The 19,795-nt window shown below is 37.9% G+C and overlaps 1 protein-coding gene across 1 annotated transcript in view; it reads right to left on the bottom strand.

Moving 5' to 3' along the window:
- SEMA3E (semaphorin 3E) overlaps positions 1-19,795 on the bottom strand; it is a 146,734-nt gene that overhangs the window by 64,254 nt on the left and 62,685 nt on the right. Inside the window, exon 2 of the mRNA XM_064443815.1 lies at positions 6,411-6,571. Coding sequence (XP_064299885.1) covers positions 6,411-6,571 — 161 coding nt within the window. The remainder of the gene's footprint in view (positions 1-6,410; positions 6,572-19,795) is intronic.

The raw sequence follows: 19,795 nt of genomic DNA, 5'->3' as shown, positions 1-19,795 counted from the left end.
TTGTTGGGCTTCATGAGGTTCACATGGGCCCAGTCCTCCAACCTGTCAAGGTGCCTCTGGATGGCATCCCTTCCCTCAAGTGTGTCAACTGCACCACTCAGCTTGGTGTCATCTACAAACTTGCTGAGAGTGCACTTGATCCCACTGCCTATGTTGTTGATGAAGTTATTAAATAGTATTGGTCCCAGTATGGACTCTTGAGGGACACCACTCGCTACTAGTTTCCTCTTGGACATTGAACTGTTGAATATAAGTCTTTGGATGTGTCTATCCAGGCAATTTCTTGTCCATCTAATAGTCCATCCATCAAATCCATATCTCTCCAATTTAGAGGTAAGAATCACAGGCCTTACAGAAGTCTATATAGATTAAATCTGTAGCTATTCTGTTGTCTACTGATGCAGTCACTCCATTGTAGAAGGTCACCAAGTTAGTCAGGAATGATTTGTCCTTGGTGAAGCCATGTTGGCTGTTTCTAATCACCTTCCTGTCTTCCATACAGTTTGATATATCTTCTGGGATGATCTGTTCTATAATCTAATGAGAAGCAGGGTGTATGTGCACAAACCCCTTGCAGAAGAGATGGTGGTCTTTGCTTCCTGGAGGAGCTGCCCTAATCAAGAGGCTAATGTGTAACAGGAGCTACCCTCTGTCCCTGTATCTACTACTGCTGTAAATATCTGCTTTCCAAAGTGACTCCTGCACAAATCCATCTCCTAATGAAGCCCTCATTCTGGGTTTGTTCAGCCATATGTGTATTTCCTATTAGGATACTTATAATGGCTCATCTTAACAAAAGATGCCCAACAGAAGGAGTAAGAAAGGCAGACATCTCTGTGCATTTTCCACAGGTTGCTGCAGAGGTGTAGGAATCTCTTAGATGCTTGCAGCAAATTACCTACCTCTAAGGCAAGCTCATGTTAGTTGCCTGAACTAGATGACTCTGAATTATGAATTTAGTAATACATATGAGTCTCCTTAAGAAGTTTTTTTATTGAGAAATTATTTTTTAAGACTCATAACTCACATTTTTAGGACTTATAAGCTTATGAGTCTTAACATAAATGAGCATTAAGGTTTTAATCACTTCAAGATTATTTTACACTAGAGACTAAAAAAACCTCTGCATATCAGATTTTGCTATCATATAAAAATTCAATTTTACATGCGTGTTGGGTCTAAGCACAGTAGACAAAAATGTGTATAGTAAAAAGATGTTCTGCAAAACATGAAAAAAAGTATTTTCTTTTTAATCTTGAAATCTTCGTGAGGATTTCTTAGCTCAGTTAAAACAACTGAGAAGAGATGTTCAGTCTGTTATGATAATTTGCAAAGAAATCAATAGTAAGTGGCTCAAGGTAATAAAACTTTACCAAGGTGTACTAACTTTACTTAATTATATTTTTGTAATTGCTGCTGTTTTACATAACTAGCATAACATAGGATGTGTTTGCAATTCATGGAAATGCAGATATTATTTAGCTGTAATGGTAGCCTTTAATCTGCCACATATTATTTTTCCTGACGTTTATGTGTTAAAGTTATGACAGCTACCAGCTTTAACTTTCATAGAAACACAGAATTGTTTAGGTTGGAAAAGACCTTTAAGACCACCAAGTCCAACTGTTACCCTAGCACTGCCAAATCCAGCACTAAACCGTGTCCCTAAGTCCCACATTTACATATCTTTTAAATACCTCCAGGGACGGTGACTCAACCACTTCCCTGGGCAGCCTGTTCTGGGGCTTGACAACCTTTTCAGTGAAGAAATTTTTCACAATATCCAATCTAAACCTCCCCTGGTGCAACTTGAGGCTGTACCCTCTCGTCCTATCGCTTGTTACTTGGGAGAAGAGACCGACACCCACCTCGCTACAACCCCCTTTCAGGTACCGAGTTCCTTTTCTCCAGGCTAAACAACCCCGGTTCCCTCAGTTGCTCCTCATAAGACTTGTGCTCTAGACCCTTTGAACTGATTCTTTGCCAGGGCTACAATCTTTTGGCAAGCTGTCAATAAATATTGTTGAGAAATATTCTTGTGCATCTAGGCTGGAATAACATCACACTAACATATATTTCGGTGGTCTGCATGCTGGACATAATTATTGGCTTGGACATAATTTTTCAAAATTTTCCTGTATTTAAAAGACAGGAAAAAGCTACTTTCAAATATACTCATTATGGGAAAAAAAATAGAATTATAAGGCAGTACAGACAACAGCTACTGAGCAAATTCAGATAGGGGGAAAACTTTAATTGGAGCTGGAATGCTAATTAGTATCTCCAAACAGCTTCCCTATTCAGTCACTAGCCTCAAAAAACAGGTCAGCATGTCTAATGAAAACTAATTTCAAGAAATAATATGAGCTTTATAGCACTACAGGCCAAAATGGACTACTGTGTGAGCTAGTCTGAACTCTAGTATGTGACAGAGCAATTAAGCAATTCAAGTATCCAGTCGTGGTTTAAGTCAATAAATAGTGCTTAATTAACACATAACTTGTGTTTGGCTGAAGCACAAATTCTGCAGAAATATATGGTTATGACTGGATGTTATATACGTGTATCAGCAAATACAGAGCCACCTTGCCTCTTGGGAGCTAATTCCAATGGATAATCAAGCTCACTGCTAAACTGTGTGCTTCTTGTTTCGTTTTGAACATATGTACATTCCTACATGGTTTTCAAAGGAGATACAAGCAAACCCTGCTCTTTCAGACTTGTGTTCAGCCAGCTCTGGAGTGGAAATACAGCTAGCTTTGCTAGAGGCAGGATGTATTTTGAGGGGTCTATAGTTTATTGGAACATAGACCTAAGTCCTATTCTGGAGCTATCTCATACTAGATCAGAAATAGCACATTGAAATCTGCCTACACAAACCTATTTACAGAAGTAGGAAGGCTTCTCTTCAGAGCAAGGCCTTCATGAGCCCTTTGAAGCAGAAGCTAGGAACAAAGCGTATCTCTAAGGAGTTTGTGGACAAACAGAAAGTGCAGCTTAAATTCACTCCAACAAGAGATGAAACGTAGACCCAAAGGTCATCCTTCTCTATGAGCTGTTACATCAGCGGTGGTGAACTACTAACATTGGTTCAAGTTTTCTGTCAACAAAGACCTGCTCTGTCAGCAATTACAATGAACTGAAATACTTTTTTATAATAAATTTGGCACCAGATATCAGAGAAAGTTCTCTATCTGTGTGCTAGATCATTATAAAATTTAAAGACTTTGGCTCAAATCCCAAATAGGCATTAAGTTTGGTTCCAAAGGTGATGTCAAAGGGAATGAGATATTAGGGAAAGAAAAGGTCACATGGAGGGTATCTCCAAAGCTTTAGTTTTACACAAGGTTTCAAGTACTTGTATGACTTTAATTCTCTGTAAATATTGATATCCACATTTCATAATCTCCCTCATTCTTGCTGCTGTAAGTGTTAGGGTATTCTTCTTACAGAAACAGAGACATATGAGTAACTTTGTTTCAAAAACCCATCCTAAGATATGTTAAATACTCTAAGCAAGAAAATTTCTGTGTGTATTACATGAAAGGAGAGAAACAAAGGGTACAAAAAAATGCAAAGTAGGCAAAGGCAATATAATTTGACCAATGGAGAAGTGAGACTCTTTCTTCGTCCCGGACAGCATGGAAAGTCTATGCCACAGTTGAGAGCTCAACCTGAATCTCTGGATTCCTCAACCAATGCAAGAATGATAGTAGTAGTTTTCTTCCCTGAAAGATTTTTCCCATTTTGTATGTATCCTTTCTTTACTGGATATGAAAAATGGTCAGGAAATTATAAGCTTAACATACTGTTGGTAGATATATACAGAAATAGCTAATAACATATGTGAAAAAGCTATAAACTACCCTTCAGAGTGCTGCTTTGTATTTGAAAGCTGAAGACAACTGAATCTTAAGGAAAAATGCCATCTATTAAATGCAGATTTATAGGACACATACCTCATATGCATCACAAGTTGAAGTTTTTGCAAATGCTGGATTACTTTGGCAGTCAATAGGTCTCAATGCAAAAGCACTTTGTGTCCACTAAGCATTTTTTTGGTTTTCTTCAGGGGTCTTCTAATGTTTGCTAGAACTGAATTACTGGATCACTTTACAGCAGAAGGGATACAACTCTGATGGCATGGGTATTACTTTGGTTTTTAGAGTGCATATTCGTATTCCAAATTGTGGAAAAAGGGATGGCAATGAATTAAAACACATAAACTCTTCTAGAACACAGAAGATGAAAAAGATCTATGCCAATCTGCCTCAAAGCTACCAACTTTGTGAAACATCTCTTTTGCACCTAGTGACTCATCCTGGTTACCAGAGAGAGAATAGAACCCAAGAACTTGCCTCCACTCTTACACTTTCACAAGGTTATAACTGGTGTTTTAGATTAATTAAGTTAAAGTTTTCATTCTGAAAGAAAAGGTCAAAGGCTAACCAACACACTGTTAAAGGCAGATTAATGAAGAACTTTAGTTATAATGAATCAACCAGTCTCTCAATTCCAGGAACTTCCCCCAGTGTATCTCGGTAATTAAGCTCTTGTATAACAGAAATGTCTCATTCCACCTTTTCGCTGATAGTGCTGTGGGACATTCAAGTTTTCCCTAGCCGTTGCTAAATGAGATCTGCACTGAGTGAACACTAGGAAAAGAGAAAAGGATCATGACATTTGTACCCAAGGGAGCTAAGTCCCAGTGAGGTCATGTTTCTAAAAATGCTAGGTCAAGCTCCATTTATTCCAGTTTCTCATCTTTTGCACATCATAAAAGCAGGCAAGTGGGCAAGAAGAGCTTCCATTAATTTGTCATACTCTGCACACAGGTCTCAAGACAGAGAGTATGGTTTCAGAGTAAATGGCTGATCTTCCATCTAAAAACAACAAGGAGAGCAACGAACTTTAACAGTGTGTCCAGATGGGACAACAGTGATTGGGCAGAAGCATAAAGTGCGCTATCCTGTCATCTTTCTTCATACACATTTACTGCCAAAGGGGAAAGAAGAGAGGGGGAAGAAAAGCTTATTTTATAGAAACAACTGCTTCCTAAATGTTTCACATCCCTGAGCTCTAATATCTTGTCACAGGATATTAATAATTTTTATCAAATGGAAAAGGAGTTAACTCCTGTGGAGGAGCAAACCTCAGTATGTAACATTGCCCTCTGAGGACTTAAAGAAAATATATAATTTTTTAATGTAGATAAATTCTCAGATGTCCTTCCTGAGTATATCTATTTCCCCATATCTGGAATTGCCTTTCCCAAACTGTTTATAAAAAGGATAAAGCATATTATATCTGTTCACAGTAAAGGAACATGCTAATTACACTGGCAGATAGCAAGGTTGCTTATGGTAAATTTGACCAGAGTGTTGGCATGAGAATAGTGATATTCACATACAACAAGGGGGCAGAAAGAAGTTGAAACACCAGTGGTCCATGCAATATGGGAATCAACAAAATCATATTTCTCAAGAGAGGCTTTATTTAATCACTTTTTCATTCATTTACTAATTTAAGAATGAGTGAAAATACATCTAAATACCTTGAAGATATTTCAAAAAGTAGATAAGGAAAACACTGAAATATTTCAAGACATCATTTATCCACAGTCAGGATGGGTTAGGCAGGAGCAATGCTGCTCCAGCTTCCATTGCTACCGCATGCTTCCAATCCTAGGTGCCAAGGGCAGAAGTGAATAAGGAAGCCAAGGCTCATATCAGCTCAAACTCTGGCCTCTCCATTTGAATCGCCAGTTTGCCAGTCAGCTGTGGTTTCTACAAGGTACCAATTTCTCTGGTAGGATTATGACTTAAATCGCCTTTCTCCCACAGACCACTGGGTCTTCAAACCAGACCACTAGACTTCAGATGCCACTTTCAGAAACTACTTAATTGCACCTTTGGCTTAAAACCAATGCAAAACCCAGTTTCTAAAGAAGGCTAAAAATTAGCTGCATGGTTTACATTGCTATCGAATACATCTTATAGTTTGTGTGCTTTTTTATTTTTTTTAATTTTTTTTTTTACATTTTCTCTTTTGCTGTGGAAAAGTCCCCCACAAATACCAGAGAGAGGTTATGCCTTGATAATATAGTGGAGGTAGAGAAATTAGGTATGCATAAAATGTGAGATGATCTAAACATCTGTAAACATGCTGAAAAACAGTGAGAAATAGCTATCTGACCCTCAGATCTCTTCACCTAGAGTGACCCTTCTGGATTATTACTGGGGAAAAAATAGTAATTAGTGTATTTTTCTTAAATATAAACATGGCCTTAAAGTTCATGCACAAAACATCTACAAAAGCTCCATTATCTCATTTCTAGTCATGCAAACTCTGATATTCTGTGCTACACATTATGACACAAAGTGACTAATATATACAGCTTTTTACTCCACCTCTCGGTAGTTGTCGCTGACTCGATCCAAACTGAGGGAATACAAGAGATCTCTTCCTCCCACGAACAGTCGCTCTTGATACTCATCCAGCAGCATTATATGAAGACCAAGATATCCAAAGGGGCTATGAAAGACTGACGTCCTGTTTAAATCCCAGAGCTCTGAAATACAATCAGAGTGTGTGTGATAAATACCAAACAGCTTAGCTTTCATGGCTTCATTTTCATATCCTCCTAGGGAACTAAAAAAGAAGTTGTGCGACATTAAAATGCTAATCGTATAATCTCTGAGTAAGAAAGAGACACAAAACACCTGGGAACAATTTTCAAAATGACCCAGCTCTCCAGGTGGTTTGTGTATGAACCTTTACATTATAATCTTTATGCTCAATATATCATGAGATGGGAAGGGGGAAAATAAGTTTTCTCCTTAACATTTTCTGAAAAGGAAAAAACACTGCCTGGGACATGAACTGCAAATGGGAAAAAAGTAATGAACTGATGGAAACGGGAAAAAATGACTGGAAATTTTTTCCTTGTCTTTCCCTCAGGCATGTCATACTGCAGGTTTTTACTGTACACACAACATTGTTCTGGTTTTGCTTTTCTGGGGGATGGGGTTGCGTGTTTTAAATCCAGCACTGTCTCCAGTCAGTTCACTGAAAGCGTTGCCACTGTTCAGTAAGAACAGTATGAAATCTGTAAAATGCATATTAATAATTTTCCAGGTGATTACTGATTTTGTCAAGAAATACACTGGCCAGTTAAGAGGAGCTGGTGCTTAGCTGCACATGATCCAGGTTGAAGTCAATTCCACAGGGAAAGGGAAATTCATCCCAGGTAATGTTGCAGAAACTTGGAATCAGGCCTCAGGAAGGAAGAGAGGGAAGCGCAGAGGTCTCTCTGCACTCTTGAGCAGATGGTGCCGAGCACAGCCCGGCTCACAGTGGGTAAGAGAGGCTGAAATACATTTTGATGTCAGGAAGCTTCAAAAGAAGTCATTGCAAAGGATACCTGCCTCCAAAACAGCAGAGCTGGGACTGAGGGAAAGGAACTATGTTCCTATGTCTGTATTGTGGCAAACTGTTTTATTTTTGAAGAAATAAAAATCACTTTTGGTAAAAGCAGCTAAATTCCTTTTAGCTTATCCTTACAACTATCCCTAAGCATAACTTTTCAAATTGTTTGGATGTGGCCCAGCAGCTGATGTTGGAAGAAGTGGGATTGTCCCAGAGCGAGTGAAGACAACAAATGGGCCCTCATCCAGTTCGGGGTGGAGGCTGCAGCTTGTGTGCCACACCAGCATTATGTTCATTTGTCCATGCTGCACCTTGCCAGCCACACAGCGGCCACAGCTGATCTTCTGCAAGAGGACTGGTCCTATATGTCAGAGAAAGTTCTAGCACAGGTCCATCACTATGGCATCCACCTTGGATGCCATGTATGCCATCCATACATGTTGTGATTTTCAGAAATATATGTATATCTTTAACCTGAGAATGCAGCCTTATAAGGCACCCAAATATTAAACCACCAAAATTCATAATAATTGTTAAAAATTTATCCTGTGTTACCTGAGAAAACGGTGTTCCAAACCAATAAGATTTGAAATCTGTGTTTGAATTTGAATTTACTTTACCCAGAAGAAGATCTAACATGACCAGTTTTCCTCATAAGACACCTATTTTATATCCCAAATATGGAAAAAAGAACAAATATTTTGAGCCAAGGTAAAAAAATTAATATTCAATGAGGATATAAATTTAATCCAACAAATTACCACAATTTTTTTTCTTTTAATTACTATTCATATTATATGTGTGATGATAAGGGTACTTAATAGTAGGAGAAGTATGTTTTGTTCCATTTGTTGGCTAGGCTTGATTCAGGTTAACGGAAGATTAAAGCAACTGGATTCTGGAAGATGTTTCCCTAGATGATAAAATTTCTATCAAAGGAGTCATACTAGAAATTCAGCCTCACAACCGATTTATTTCCTGAGCTATCCTCAGAAACAATCTATTGTTTAAATACCCGTGGAGAATAATGTTAATATCTAGGCTTTCCATAACATTTTTTAACAGTAGAGGTCAAAACACTTTGCACCTGTGTGTGAATGGCCTCATTAAACAAATGGAAAAACTAAGTCACAGAGAGGAGCATCATGATGAGCAGAACATGAGTCTTTTTTTGTCTAAGCTTTGTGTACGGACCAGTGGACGTATATGCATTTTTTGACAGTGATATGCTCAGCACAAAACTGCATAGCAGTGTGGAAAAGGCGCTTTCAAAGCAAGAAGCAAGCTTCTCTTGCCAAGCAAATCCAGCAGATTGCTTTTTTCAGGAGAACATTGCTTATCTGTGATCAGATTAGGAATGGAATGAAAGCAGAGCTAGAAATATTCTTCTGGTCCTAAATAAAGCCACTTTTTATTTGCAAGAATATAAAACGTCCAATATATTTTATTTTTGAGTCAGTCTTGGCATTTAAAGAATTGCATTTTAAATTCTAGTTATATACAAGCCACAAAAGAATACTGTGGTAGCTTCCCCTGATTCATTTCCTTGTAGTCTTGATGGCAAATTTTTCATAAATGAGGCAGTATTTCTTTATATAGATCAGAGAGATCACTCATGTGTTCTCAATGAGAACACAAGGCACAATGAATAGTCCTTTACCTGATCACATAAATTGCTCACCACTCATATAAGACTCAGTCCTGCCAAGTACACCTGCAACTCTCATTGTCTTAAATGAAAGTTGAGAATATTAAACACCTTTCAAGATCAAACTTGTAAAAAGAGATATTTCTAGGACTACCTCTAGCAAAGCTATACAGGCATGTTTATGCTGTGGGTGTAGAGACAAGCACAGAAGTGAACAGGACATCTGGAAGGGCTGGAAAACACCAAGCAGTTGGATGTGGAGAGTGATTTTGTTACTGAAACATAAATGTCCTAGTATTATGTAGTTCCTTTGAAAGGTACTAGGATTTCTGGATATTGTAGGATATCTGAGACATCAGGATAGTGTGGGCAAATAGGGTGTAGCACCTTCTGAATGTCAGGAGAATGGGCGGGCTATCAGGGCATCTAAAATGGCACTAGATGCCTGTAATTTCTATGCAACTGAATCTTACCATGACCCATTTAGTAGTACATCATTCATGTAGCGCTATGCCTCCTCAGCAGAGCTCGTTGGCTTCAATGTAGCACTGCAGGAATGCAGCTGTACTGCTTCCAGACTTGAGCTGCTGCAGCCACAGGCTGCACATCCTGCACACTTGTCAGCAAATTGTTTGTTCATGGATTGTTGCACTTTGCAGCATTGAGATACCCTGAGTCATTTAAATCAAGGCACAACTGGGAGTGAAACACCTACATTCAAAGCTGAAACCAACTTTCCCCAAAACCTACCCTCTGTTACCTTGAAGAAGCTTATGCTTGCAAGGGTCACCTTGTGACTGTAGACTCCTCAAGGTGTCAAGAGTTGTGATCCTGGTCATGCCCACACCCCTAATTTGAAAAAGTCAGTTTCTAGATCATTCCTAAACTCGAGCATAACCCCAAAGTAGGTTGTTCTTCTACCTAATACTCAGATTTAATAGCTACATTTATGCTGAGCTCATCTAGCATACTTACGAGATCAGGTGCAACTGCAATTTTCTTCAAGAACCTGGCCAGAGAAAACACAGTGTTGCCTAATGATTTTAAAATATTCTAGTGGCCAAATCAGTCACCTGAGAAATAGCAGACATGATTTCAATTTCCTTTTCTAAATGGATTGAAATCCACTTCTTTCTCTTTCCATAAAGAGGTCTAATCACAAGCTATTAGCTGCTAGATTGGTAGGCAAGGGTGGATTCTTGCTCCATTTCCTGTTAAAGCTGTGCAACAAAATATTCAAGCTTCAGGAAAACTGAACAAGCACTAGCACAACTCTAATTTAGTAGTTAAATTGCTTTTCTGGGAAAGAAGTTCTGGTTCTAGTGATCAAAATAGTCTATGCATTTTACATTAAGCAGTTAGTGGATACAGTATATAAACTGTTCTAACACATGGACTAAAAACCCTTGGCTCCTCTGTCACATGGGAATGGCTAAAGATTTCAGCTGAGTAAAACCCTTCCTTTTACAACTTTTCTATAAATTTTTGTCACAAAAAGTCCTTCCTCTAGAAAGACCTTGTGTAAAGAAATAAAAAGCAGAGAAAAAGAGGATGAATTGTTCAGGGGGAATATATTGCTAGTCCTCAACACACAGGACAAAAGAGAAGAGACCATTCCTACTCCTATCTTTTGGCAGAAACAGACCTTCGAGTGTCCTCAGTATGTTGATACCCAAATTTGAGAATACGTTATTAAGTTTTGTACTATAGCGTTTTGCCATTTTAATAAAAAAACTCAACACCATACCTGAAACTATACTATTATGGTACAAACAATATTTTACTCAACAAACGAGGAACTGCTTCAATTTTTCCATATTCCTCTATGGCACTTCGCTTACCTGTGAAAGCTTTAAAGCAAGTCTGGACATACAGATTACATTTCCTAAGACAACAAATCTTATTTCTTGCTGTTCTAAATGCTGAGAACAAACCTGAAGGTTTATTATCCGCCTTCCAGAGCTTGCTGGCAAATACTCAGTCTGATCTTGCGTACCACCCTTTCTCTTACAGCAAATCTACTTTGGTGAATATATTCATATTATACCCTCTTGGACAAGATTAATTCTGTTAGCCATTTGTCAAGCAATGTTAATTATATTCATAATAGCTGATTTCTTGAATGTTCTGATGATCAGTATGCAATTCTTTCTGACTTCTAAGATTGTGTTAAAACAGCCATTTTTTTCTATTACAAAAACAACGAAGCCGCTCTTTTATTGTTATTTCAATATTTTTAAAATATCAGTCATTGATAACTAAAATATCCTGATGACATTAAATGCAAAAACCTCATTGCTGCTTCACACCAGCCAGAGTATAGAGAGTTCTCCTGTATAACATGTTCTCAGAAATTAAGCGAATAGTAAGTAAAATATAACTTTGAACCTTGAATCTAGACGAATACGACTATAGATTTTTTTTTTTCCTCAGGGTGTGAAAAAGCTGCTGTTGCTCTGCTCTGTTTTTCATAGCATTACGTCATCACAAATGCACAAGTCTATTGCTTTTGCCCTTTTTTGCCCTCATAAAAGTCTTTGGTTCCCCTTTTAAATTCTGCTGAAGTATAGTTTCACCTCCCACATTACTTCATTCTGCACAACATTCTTCCGGCAAAGATGTTTTCCAGATGCAGGGCACTGACAAATGAGTCTGGCACTTTGAACATGTTGAGTACATAGGTGGACATCTCAGTGTTGCTTTACAGGAAGAGATGACGACTGGGGTTGCCTTCTGTCCCCATCAATAATGTAAAAGGCCATAAAGTCTAGGTAATGTGAGCACCTGAGTGACATTTTGTGTTTCCAAATATCAGGATAGTCATGGAATATAAATATTACAGTGGAACAAGTTTTATAAGAATTTGGTATGCCTTATGTAATTTTAATTAATTCAGCTTTTTGTTACATAGATGACAAATGATAACCAAAATCTGTTTACATGTGACAAGAAAAGGACAGAAACAAAAAGGAGATGTAGGGAAGAGCCTGAAATATCTGTGAAACAGTTTATGAACTACAGGTTAATAGTAAGATCAGACAACGTAAGTGTCCTTCAGTTTTAAACCACCGGTACTTTAAGGCAGATTACTATTCAAGGGTACTCCAAAGAGTCATCCATCACAAGGACAAAAATGTGATCTTACAAGTGGTTGGATCTTTCTGACAAGGCTAAGACCTCTAACTGGCAATATTCCATATAAAATTGGTAACAGGAGGCAGAAGTTTTCTTCCCTGGGAAAAAAAATAGACACCAAAACTTGCGCAAAAAACCTATGCTGCCTAATATGAGATAATGCATTAGCAATTTTTACTTTCCTGTGCTCACAGTCATCAGTCATCAATATTGCTGCAAAAATAGTCATGACAGTGATTGCGAGGTAGTGGAAGGATAAGCTAACTCAGGTGAACCAGCAAGCAACAGAACGAGTTGAGCAATAGAAAAAGGGACAATATAAATTGGCCAGAGATGGCTGAAATGAACGCTCCTGCATGAGTTTGCTAGCAAAATCTGAGCCAAGAACTTTAAAGGCAGAATTAATTGCAAATAGCAAACTAACTAAAAAAATCTTGGTAGTAGTAATGCTGAAACTTGCCACTATATTTTTAAAACACAGTTCTTAAGATATTTTAGTATCTTATTTGGGAAACATGAATCAGTCAGAGATAAACTTAAAAGGCTGTAAGGGAGACTGCAGTATGAACTTTCACTGCTTGAGGTTTTATCTGTGTGGCTGCCAGGCAGATGCCTCAGAAACTTGGCAGGGTAGGAGACAGAAAGCAAAGTCTCGTAACGACAAGCAAAAGCCTATTAATCCATAACTACACTCACATGATTCAACCTCTGCTCTTAACAGCATGTGAGTTTGGCTATCTAGCTATATTTGGAGAATGTAATTGGCTTCATGAAGCGAGCTGGTGCAGCAAAGTCCGTGAATAATTTTGTTTGGTTGGTTCTTTTCCTCTGAATGTGTGGATCTAGTGATGAAGTTTAAATTATAATGAAAACTTCAAAGAACGAACTTTCCCTGTGAATTTATTTAAATTACAGAGGCAAAAGTTTCTGAAATTAAAAGGTATCTTTTGGGGAGACAATAATATTTTCAATCTGTATGGAACACAAAACTCTTTTCTCTCTTTTTTCTAAGAATATTGGAAAAACCTATAACTGGAATATGTAATAAATCATAGGGTATATTTTTGCTTCTTCAAATTCTGCTCAGGTTGCGGCAGAAAGATTTCAGTGGAACCTGAAAATCTTTAACACAGTGTCACATCTGACCCACAGGAGTATAAAGCTTTAGTGGACACCGGCGCACAGTGCACCTTAATGCCATCAAACTATAAAGGGGCAGAACCCATCAGCATTGCTGGAGTGACAGGGGGATCCCAAGAGCTAACTGTATTGGAGACCGAAGTGAGCCTCACTGGCAATGAGTGGCAGAAGCACCCCATTGTGACTGGCCCTGAGGCTCCGTGCATCCTTGGCACAGACTACCTCAGGAAAGGGTATTTCAGGGACCCAAAAGGGTACAGGTGGGCTTTTGGTGTAGCTGCCTTGGAGACGGAGGAAACTAAACAGCTGTCTACCTTGCCCGGTCTCTCGAAGGACCCTTCTGTTGTGGGGTTGCTGAGGGTTAAAGAATAACAGGTGCCGATTGTCACCACAACAGTGCATCAGTGGCAATATCGCACCAACAGAGACTCTCTGATCCCCATCCATGAGCTCATTCACCAACTGAGGAGCCAAGGAGTCATCAGTAAGACCCACTCACCCTTTAACAGTCCCATATGGCCAGCACAGAAGTCTAACGGAGAGTGGAGGCTAACACTAGACTATCGTGGCCTGAACGAAGTCACTCCACCGATGAGTGCTGCTGTGCCAGACATGCTAGAACTTCAATACGAACTGGAGTCCAAGGCAGCCAAGTGGTATGCCACAATTGATATCGCTAATGCATTCTTCTCAGTCCCTCTGGCAGCAGAGTGCAGGCCACAGTTAGCTTTCACTTGGAGGGTTGTCCAGTACACCTGGAATCGACTGCCCCAGGGGTGGAAACACAGTCCTACCATTTGCCATGGACTGATGGAACATGGACTTTGGAACACGGTGGAGCTCCCAAACACCTACAATACGTTGATGTGGGGCAACACAGCAGAAGTTGGTTTTGAGAAAGGGAAGAAAATAGTCCAAATCCTTCTGAAAGCTGCTTTTGCCATAAAACAAAGTAAAGTTAAGGGACCCACACGAGAAATCCAGCTCTTAGGAATAAAATGGCAGGATGGTCATTGTCAGATTCCCATGGATGTGATCAACAAAATAGCAGCCATGTCTCCACCAACTAGCAAAAATGAAACACAAGCTTTCTTGGGCATTGTGGGTTTTTGGAGAATGCATATTCCACATTACAGTCTGATCATAGCCCTCTCTATCAAGTGGCCCACAAGAAGAATGATTTCAAATGGGGCCCTGAGCAATGACAAGCCTTTGAACAGATTAAGCAGGAGATAGTTCATGCAGTAGCTCTCAGGCCAGTCCAGGCAGGACAAGATGTAAAAAATGTGCTCTACACTGCAGCCAGGGAGAATGGCCCTACCTGGAGCCTCTGGCAGAAAGCGCCAGGGGGGACCCGGGGTCGACCCCTAGGGTTTTGGAGTCGGGGATACAGAGGGTCCGAAGCCCGCTATACTCCAACCGAAAGAGAGATATTGGCAGCATATGAAGGGGTCTGAGCTGCTTCAGAAGTGGTTGGTATATACGCTCTGTCACATCCAGCAAATATTTAGTTTTTCTTCCCTGCTGGCAAAATAACATACTCAGTCCCACTATAATTGATCTGACTTTAGTTACTAAACAACAGAAATATAGCTGTTATAAACCTACCAGGGCTTACAGTATTGACATGCTACATACTGCTAAAAACCCAAAGCGTATGCTTACACAGTATTTCATAATGTTTCTAGCTCTTGCTGGAAACTTCTACAGTGTACACTAAATTGAAAATCATTGCACATAATCTTCATACAAGCTGGGTTTACTGCACTTTTAACATGCATTTCTAGAAGCACATGCCAGTCCACTAAAAATTACCTGATATTTGATTTAATATTAAGAATTCTTAAAAAGAAATTCAATGCAGTGTAAAAAAATATTGGTATTTTTCATAGTTAAACAAACCTACTTAGTAATGATGGCCAATTTACAAATTGCATTAGAAGAACAACTCTTAGTAAATCAGCTGAAAACATTTGCAGTACCTGCTATAGTATGTGTTGAAGTGCTATTTGTTTTCTAACAGTAATATATGTGGTTCTACCAATTTCTGGATCTTCTTGTTGATTTTCATTACAGCAGTAATAAGCTACTATGTCTTCTGATATAAGGCCTAATCCAAAGCTAATCTGCCATTTTAGCCAGTTAAATGCATTAACTTTGAGGTAGGTAATCACATCCATATGGATTAAATAAGTGTGAAACAGTATATGAATAATAGCTTTCCTCCTGTATTTTATCTGAACCTGGAGACAACAGACAAAGAATCAGCTTAGAATGAGAGGAAACCTTCATAATTCCAGTGGAAAAATTTTATTTAACAGATAATTCCTTCCATGCATTCACAACATGCTTTTCGTTATAATATTTAATATTTAATAATATTAATTCAGTCAACTTTTTTTTTCAAAGATTTTAAATTTAGCTTACTATATTGATTCTGTAGCTATTTTTATGCAGCTGGATATTGTTTGCCAAGTGATGGATCATTTGTTTTTTTAATTAATATCAGTGTTAGATAGCAGATTTTGATATACATTCAAACACATTTTCTGTGGTCAAGTTGACATACTCCTTATATCAGGGACTCTACTATCAAAAATATTTGTTTAGCTTTCCAGTGTGGTTTTTCTTCAAACAGGTACACACATCCCCAAAGTGTTATCTGACAACACAGTTCAAAAGTGTGGTTGTGATAGAAAATATGAAACCATATTCATTGCTTATGCAAAATGACATAATACCATTTCTGTTACAAGTCTCCAGGTCTCAGTCCAAGATGGGGTACAGGTTCATTCATGTGAGCAATATTAAACCAGTATAATGTGGCTGCCTAAAATTCTTTAGCGACTTCAAATCCTAATGATCCTTATCTCTTTAATAAAACATTTTGAGTACGTGATAATAAGTGATAATATTGTGGAAAATAAAAATATATATTAACGCCAGAAACTTTTTTATAAATGTAGAATGCATGATTGAAAGCTTCAGAAATGCGTTTGTCTATATAAACCTTCCAGCAGAAATATAAACTGGAAATGCTTAATATTAAATTATTCCAGTCTAAGGATGATACAAGTATCCATGAAATAGTCTTTGAGCACATTATCCACTTCATCCAATGTATTTCTAAGGAAGTAAGGACACAAAGAAATGTCCTTTTTAAATTATATCCACCGAAGATGTTTTACATTATGTTTAATATCTTAATAGTGTTAACAAGTGAAAGAATCAATTTATAAAACTCTTGAGTTTTAGAAGATACATATGGTTCAAATAATCACAGCCCTTTTCTGATGAAACGCAGACAGTCCAGGCTCTCGAGGACTTGATTTATTTAGGTGTACCACTTACTACATGCTTATTACCACACCAATCTGGGAAGGGTAAAATTCTTCCTACGGAGAGATCTAGTGTTTTGACAGAAAGAGAATCTGGTGCTTTCATTTAAAACCAAGATGCCAAAAGTCAGGGTTTTATGCTATTCAAAATGACTGTTAAATTGAATTTCCTTTGAAAAAGATGGAAAAAAATGAGCTATCCCATGTGATTTTTAGGGACATATGCTCTTGGGCAGGATGGCATGTGATTGACAGTATACGTAAGGCTATCTGGAGTCATCAACATGATAAAAAACAGAATGAAGGAGAAAGGAGGCATTGTAAGAAAAGCAAAAGGCAGAAGGAAAATTGAGATGGAAATAACTAAAAAGGTGAAAGGCAACTTTCAAGGTATTTTTTTTCTGCCAAATCAATTACTCACAGCAGAATCAGAGTTTGCGATAATATTCCATAGGTGATTTTAGAAAGACTTCTTACACCTCACACTCTGAAATACACTTGTTTTGCTGAGCACAGCAACGTTAAACCACAGTGAATGGATTTGTGTAGAAATGAGTACACTGTTACCTCAAAGTCTATTCTCTTTTACAGAACAAGACAGCTTCTCTGTAAAGACTTAATTCAGAGAAAGAAAAGTATTCAGCTGCTAATCATCAGTTTCTTCAGAAGACCTACCTAATTTATCTAGTGCTAACATATCTATGATTTGATCCTGCTTTTCCTGATAAGTCCCAAATACTTTTAAATATTAATAAAAACTGAATACAGCAAAGGTCTGTTTGTCGACTTTAATTATGTTATCTTTTTTATTACGACACAGATTTTTATGAAAGAATTCAAGCTCATACTGTAGGTGGGATATGTCTTATTCAGCTTTTGCTTTGTTCAAAGTCAGGTGTCTAGTTTAAGATATTTATCCAGCCGTCTTTTTTATCAGAACAAGAGAAAGAGGCACACCCAAATGGCATTTTAAAATTCCTAAACACATATAACTTGAAAGTAGTCATTTCTATACCCCAAATTTTAAGGAATTCTACTTAGTTTTAGATACATAGTTAAATGTAGATGAATTCCACCCCAAAATGCATTCTATGCATAAGCTAAGGTTGTACTTTGTCAATGTTTGCAATTTTGAGCACTGCAATCAAGGGCAATGTATAGAAATAATTGTCTTTAAGAGTCTTTATTGCCTCTACTGTTTCTCCCCCAGTATGCCTAATTATCTGTAAAATGCTGGTTAGGTTAAATGCCTTGGAAGAAAGACAGAGAAAAGCTTTATTTGAATAACTTGGGACATTTTGGAACCTTTCAGAATCAATAATACTTTGCAAATATTAGCAGTCAAAAACAGAGACATGCTTCTCCATTTGACTTTGAGCCAGTAGAACTCAACAGAGTTGATCTTAAGTAGTGTAACTGGAGAATAAAAGTCAATATTAGGCAGCATTAATGGGCACATAACTGTTATGAATTGTATTATGAACCATTGCATATTATCCTTAAACCTTCACAGATATGTGCACCCGTCCTCCCCCTCCTTTTTTTCCCCCACATTATTCGTTTCTGGCAGATTTTGCAAGGCAAGGGGGAAATCCTAATGCTTGTTTAGAAGTTTATTACATGTTTGACATAAACATTATCTTTTCTCATGTTAAATTCATGCATCTAACAGAGTCAGACAATGGACCCTACTGAATGTCAGATGTAATTTGTGCTCCTAAACCCTTCAGATGCTTTTAGAAAAATAACCAGTGGTAATAAGAGCCCTGTCAGATTGTAGAGAAATCTACATGTAGAGGGGAGAAACAATCTCCCAAAATTACAAGTAACATCTCTATATCCTCATTTGACCTGATGGCAACCATAAAAATAACCAGTAACCCTTCCTCCTTCAAAATGGAGACAGAGTGTGACTCTGTCCTGATTCATTCTGCGTAGTATGTATAAAGTCCATACAGTTATGGAGTGTTCCTCCAATAGTTCTTTCTTCACTGTACTGTTAGAAATTCACCTTCATCTTGATGCTTTGTTTAGCATTAGCGCTTAATGTCAGATGTATTGGGGTCAACCGGTCTTTTCTTCTTATATCTGACTTTAGAGTAGGTAGAACATGAGAAAATGTCATTAATAGACTTTATTTCTCACCACGGCTATTGATCTTAGAATTATACAAGCACTATGGAAATGAGGGGTCGATACAGCAGATTCATTTTTGTGTACTAGAATGTTGTGCAGAAGCCCGTAGTGATATAAGGATTAGATCATAGAATAATAGAATCATGGAATGGTTTGGGTTGGAAAGGACCTTCAAAGATTATTTAGTCCAGTGTCCTCCTCACTGTCGGCAGGGTCATCTTTCCTTAGGTCATGTTGCTCAAAGCCCAGTCTAGCCTGACCTTGAACACCTTCAGAGATGGGGCAGCCACGACTTCTCTGGGCAACATGTTCCAGTGTCTCACCACCCTCATAGAAACAAATTATTCTTTATATCTAATCTAAATATACACTCTTTCAGTTTAAAATAATTACTGCTTGTCATATCATAACAGGCCCTGCTAAAAGGTTTGTCTCCATCTTTCTTATAAGCCCTCTTTATATATTGAAAGGCTGCAATAAGGTGTCCTGGAGCCTTCTTTTCTCCGGGTTGAAAAACCCCAACACTCTCAAAGGTGCAAAGATGTAGTTAAGAAAAGACATGTAGAAGACAACATTCAGAAACCTTTGGCAGACAAGTTCTAAATATTGACTTTTGAGATATGAAGATTAGTTATGAAATTAGCTTCAATATAAATATGAAAATTGAAGATATATTGGAACTATATATCCCAAGTACTGTAGTACTGAATCTGACAATTTTTTTTTTTAAATAAAAGCTATGCTTTTATTTAGAATACAATAGAAACAAAAATTTATATTCTGTACATTATTTATCAGCATGGGACTATCTGAGGACATGTTAGTTTGCATGCTGCAAACTGCTCCAGTATTTATCCATCAGGATACAATTCTCCATTCCTGGTACTTTGGAAAATATGTAAAAAGGACATCATGAACTGTATGAAATAGCTTGTCACAGAATCATATATTTATCAAACTGTCACAAATG

This window comes from Phalacrocorax carbo, chromosome 1, assembly GCF_963921805.1.
Source record: "Phalacrocorax carbo chromosome 1, bPhaCar2.1, whole genome shotgun sequence".
Classification (NCBI taxonomy): Eukaryota; Metazoa; Chordata; class Aves; order Suliformes; family Phalacrocoracidae; genus Phalacrocorax; species Phalacrocorax carbo.
This window is presented reverse-complemented; position numbering and strand designations above follow the sequence as displayed.